We start from the raw sequence: 4,495 nt of genomic DNA, 5'->3' as shown, positions 1-4,495 counted from the left end.
TAAGTTTTCTTCTGCGTCTTCCTGCTTCCAAACGGCATGTTGATCACCGTGGTTGTCACTTGTTCAATGAGTTTCTCAGTTTTTTATGTTTCTTAAGGCATGTCTCCCGGGCTGTAACGAACGGCCGTGTTGAAAAGTACTCCCTGTCCAGACATCAATCAGGGAGTTACAAGAAGGATGGAAATGGTACAAATGTTAGAGGTGGAGAGTCAAGCAGATATCCAAGAACTGAGTTCCAGTAACGGGAAAGACAGCAGATACTTGAAAACCATTAAATTAGTCAACTTAAAATCAATGATTTCTCTGTGATGTGGATATTTGACCTAAACATTGACATCAATGATTGCTCATTTGGGCGAGTTTTCTCTGGGAAAACAACCTTCCTCTAGCCTGCTTCAGTTTGAAGATCAAGTGCTCAAGAAGTTCTCAGGTGTCGGTTTCAGATTTATTCCTTACTTCAGCCTTTTATAGAGATTTGATATTCCAGAAGTTATTTGTCACGTCTTTCCAAGCACCCAAAATAAATTGCTTGCTGTCTGGCAAAGGGAGGGTCGAGTCTCAGTTTTGGTTGTGACAACCTGTCATGTCATCGTGAGTGCTGTCGCTCCCGCTGCTCTTGCTCTCCAGAGCCAGCAGTGATCTCAGCTCTGAGAGTTTCCTCTCCCAATGGATCCCAAAGGTGCCTGCTGTTTGGATTCTGCATGGAGCAAAGAATCTTAATTCCCATTGTCTGGGCTCAGAAGTGACTTTTGCAATGTATTTGGAGAACTCTGAGCAGGGGAAAGTTGGTGGAGACGGGGAGGTTCCTACTGGAGCGATTCTCTCTGGACAATGTGTGGTTTCTAAAGTAACAGGAGTTGCAAGTTTGAGCAGCTCTTCAAAGGGAAGTGAGCTGGACATAAAGGCCCTTGTGGGATACACGGAGCAGAGTGTCAGCAGAGGAATGGACCCTCCTCCTCTTTGCAACATGAATGCACCGCAGACTCAACTCTGCAAGGATTGTGAAGGACCGGCTGAGAGCTTTGAAGAATATTCTTCAAGCAATGGACATTTTGAACCGGACGGTGCCCTTGAAGACACTGAGTGTGCAGGGTTAAGCAGACTGTATCATGAATGTCCTCAACACTGTGAGTGTTTTAAAGCTTGCAAGTCCTCTGAGCATTGTGCTAATCATAGCTTAGCCTCTAAAAGTAGCCTTTGCGGTGAACACTGCCCAGAACACCTCCTATTATTTCAGCAATGTAAGCCCTCTGATCAACAGTCGGACTCTTCTGATTATGAGCCAGATGAATCGGAAGTGAACTCTGACAGTTTTGGAGAGTCCGAAATGCCTGGTTTTGTGTCTGAGTGCACAGAAAACCTGAAGCTGCCTCTGGATCATCAGTGTGAGGACTCTGACTCGGAACAGGACCGATCAATTGAGGATTCGGAGCAGAATTTCACCCAAAACATCTCTGACTCCATGGACTCTTTAACATGTGCTGTTAACTTCTCTGAATACGATGAAAGTCAGGACAATGACTGTGATGAAGAGGAGGAGAGCTACGATTGTAACGAGATGGAGGTCAGTGATGAAGAGTCCACGTTGTCAGAGGACACACCTGGTGACCCCTGTGAAAGTGACGGAGCAGAGGAAAACATTGTGCAAACTTCTACAGGCGACGCCTCTGAAGATGTTGACGAGTTGCATGGAGACGATTCAGAGGACGAGTCAAGTCAACATGACAACTTTGAATCCTGCGCCGAGGAAGACCTGTCTTCCGACGACTCAAAATCCTTCAAGACTTGTCTTGACAACAGTTTTCCTTCTGATCCCTGCTTGGATTCATCCGAGGAATCCGACAAAGCAGCTCAGGATGATTCAAGTGACGAGCCCATGCAGTGGGAATCCTTCGAAGAGAATGATGCAGAAAAACATCCGAGCATCGAGAAGAGTAGCGAGGAGGATAAAAAGAAAACTTCTGCCGTTGACACAGTTATTGAGGACTACTTTGATTTATTTGATAGAGCAGATTGCTCTGGACAGGCATTTGCACAAAAGCAGAATTATATCTCCTGTTTTGATGGGGGCGACATTCACCATCACCTCCATCTTGAACAGGAAGCTCTGAAACAAAGCATCAAAACGGCTCACAAAGAGGAAACTACAGAGGTCAAAGAACAGGAGAAAGATGTGTGTACTGAAGTAGCAACTGAAATAAACACCCAAGAAAAGGATGAACGTTGTGAAGATTCAGAGGAGGAAGACCTGAACCAGAGAGACTCCGGATCTTGTGGTTTGGAGAACTGGACCCTAAAATCAGAATTGAGTTCAACAAAAGATGAAGCTGAAGATAATGAGCCGTTTGGTCTTTATCCAGAATACTACCAGGACTCTGAAGATGATGAAATGTATTATGATGATGAAGCCTGGGGATACGATGGGCAAATTTGTGATTACGACGAAGAACCCGAGTACTACCTGGACTCATTCAGAGCGGAGAGCACGTTTGCACCATGTGCCCAAGAAATCTCTGTGGAGGGAGATGTTTGTGAAGACAAAGACTCTGTTGGTGAGGACATTGACTCAGAAGGTGAAGTTATGTCCAAACCCCTCACTGAGACGACTTCTGATGTTAAGGATGATAAGAATCCAGATGCTGAACCGGATGGCTTCTCTGCATTTTCAGAGATGGAGCCTTATTGGACACTCACCGACAAAGAGCAAACCAGAGAGTGTTTTCCTGCAGGTGTTGAGGATTACTATGCATATCAGATTAGAAGCATTCAGTCTTCAGATGCACGGCCCTTGACCAGATTTATTCTGGACAGCAGGTCTTCTGATGGAAAAGATGATGATGATCAAGGACCGGAGGATGTCGAGGAGTCATCAATCATGTTGGGAATGAATGTCCTTGAATTAATCCATAAAGAGCAAAGTCTAGAACCTGAAAATGAGCTGCAGGGAATCTCAGACCTTGCACCTCATCTGGGTGTCATTCACAACGTTGCCTCAAAACATGAGGCCACAGCAAGCCGGGATTCAGAGGAAGAGCAGAGTGACGATGAAACCATAGAGAACTGTGAATGTGAATACTGCATCCCACGGACACAGCAGGTACAATATGTGTCATATTTACTACTTTTTAGATCCTCTAATAAACCCAGTCATTTAAGACGGAGTGCCAGCATCGGTATCCTGCTCCACATGGTCATTAGGGTCACATACAACCTGTTTGGTCATACCAGTTTGTTTTTAGCATGAGGAATCCAGAGTCACTGACCACTTGTTGAAGGACAAGATATGATGTTGTGATACTGACATTCTGTATCAACATGGCAGCAGCTGCCGCATCAAGTCTCTTGTAACCACTCACAGAAACACCACAACACATCTAAGGCTGTTAAGTACCTGAAACAGCTTATCGGGAGCCGTTTGAAGTTGCATAGTTCAAATTATAAAGCAATAATTTTGGTTATTTAGCTTAGAAAAAAATTAGGGTTCATTTTTCAAAGTCATATTTTCTCCATGTTCAGTCATTTATAAATGTCAGTTTCAAAATAAATATTTATTTAGCAAGTCAAGTATTTAGTTTGAAACTAAATATTTAGTTGGCAAACAAAATACTTAGTGTGAAGCTAGTCAGCAAGCTAAATATTTGGTTTAAAGCTAAATAATTAGCAACTAAATACTTAGTTTGAAGCTAAGTATTAGTTTAGCAAACCACATAGTTTGAAACTAGTTGACAAGCTAAATATTTGCCATGAAGGTAAATATTTAGGTGGAAATCCAAATATTTATCTTGAACCTATACTTAGTTTTACAAACTAAACCAAGAGCCAGCTTTTATTTTGAAAGTCTGCTTATAGCTCAACATAAGCTCTGAGCTAAAGCTTAATATTTAGTCTGGAGTTAAATAGTTAGCTTATTCACTAAATATTTAAGTAGGTTAAATATTTAGTTTGAAACTGTGACAATTAAACGAGATAATGTTCTATAATTTTTTTTCTGATAAGCTAATAAGATTGTTGTTAATTTTTCTCTACATAATGTTACGAACGGCGCTCCGTATCAGCATGCTTGGTTGCTGCTTTTCATGTTCAAAGTCAAACTCTTATTGTTTTCCATGTTTGAGCTTCAGGCGCCAACGTTCTGCTTGTCTGCAGGTTCCAGTAAAACCACTGCTCTCCCAGTCGGCATCGGACGATCCAGCAAAGATCTGTGTCGTCATTGATTTGGATGAAACTCTGGTGCATAGTTCATTTAAGGTAAGCTGCCCGGCGTGAGCCTCTTTCTCAGTCATAATAGGAGGCTGACAGCAGAAATTACATCCAATGAAATTGTCAGACTCTGCACTGTTAATTAGCAATGACTTTTATTCTGAAATTGTTTTTGTTTACGCTGAATGCCATAAGTTGCTCTGAACATCCAGGCAAAAGCAGCAGGGTCCTCTTCACGTGTTTCCACTAAACGTTTCATTTAGGGCTGTTGTAAACGAATAGTTTAGTAATCGAG

The 4,495-nt window shown here is 42.4% G+C and overlaps 1 protein-coding gene across 1 annotated transcript in view; it reads left to right on the top strand.

Moving 5' to 3' along the window:
* The first annotated feature begins 562 nt into the window (after positions 1–562).
* Positions 563–4,495, top strand: part of LOC106936977 (uncharacterized) — a 15,223-nt gene continuing 11,290 nt past the window's right edge. Inside the window, exons 1-2 of the mRNA XM_015018244.1 lie at positions 563–3,097; positions 4,147–4,248. Coding sequence (XP_014873730.1) covers positions 755–3,097; positions 4,147–4,248 — 2,445 coding nt within the window. The 5' untranslated portion in view covers positions 563–754. The remainder of the gene's footprint in view (positions 3,098–4,146; positions 4,249–4,495) is intronic.

The sequence above is a fragment of the Poecilia latipinna genome, unplaced genomic scaffold (genome assembly GCF_001443285.1).
Source record: "Poecilia latipinna isolate Pla-1442-1.1 unplaced genomic scaffold, P_latipinna-1.0 Scaffold2252, whole genome shotgun sequence".
Classification (NCBI taxonomy): domain Eukaryota; kingdom Metazoa; phylum Chordata; class Actinopteri; order Cyprinodontiformes; family Poeciliidae; genus Poecilia; species Poecilia latipinna.
The sequence above is the reverse complement of the archived record's forward strand: the minus strand, read 5'-3'. Positions and strand labels throughout refer to the sequence as shown.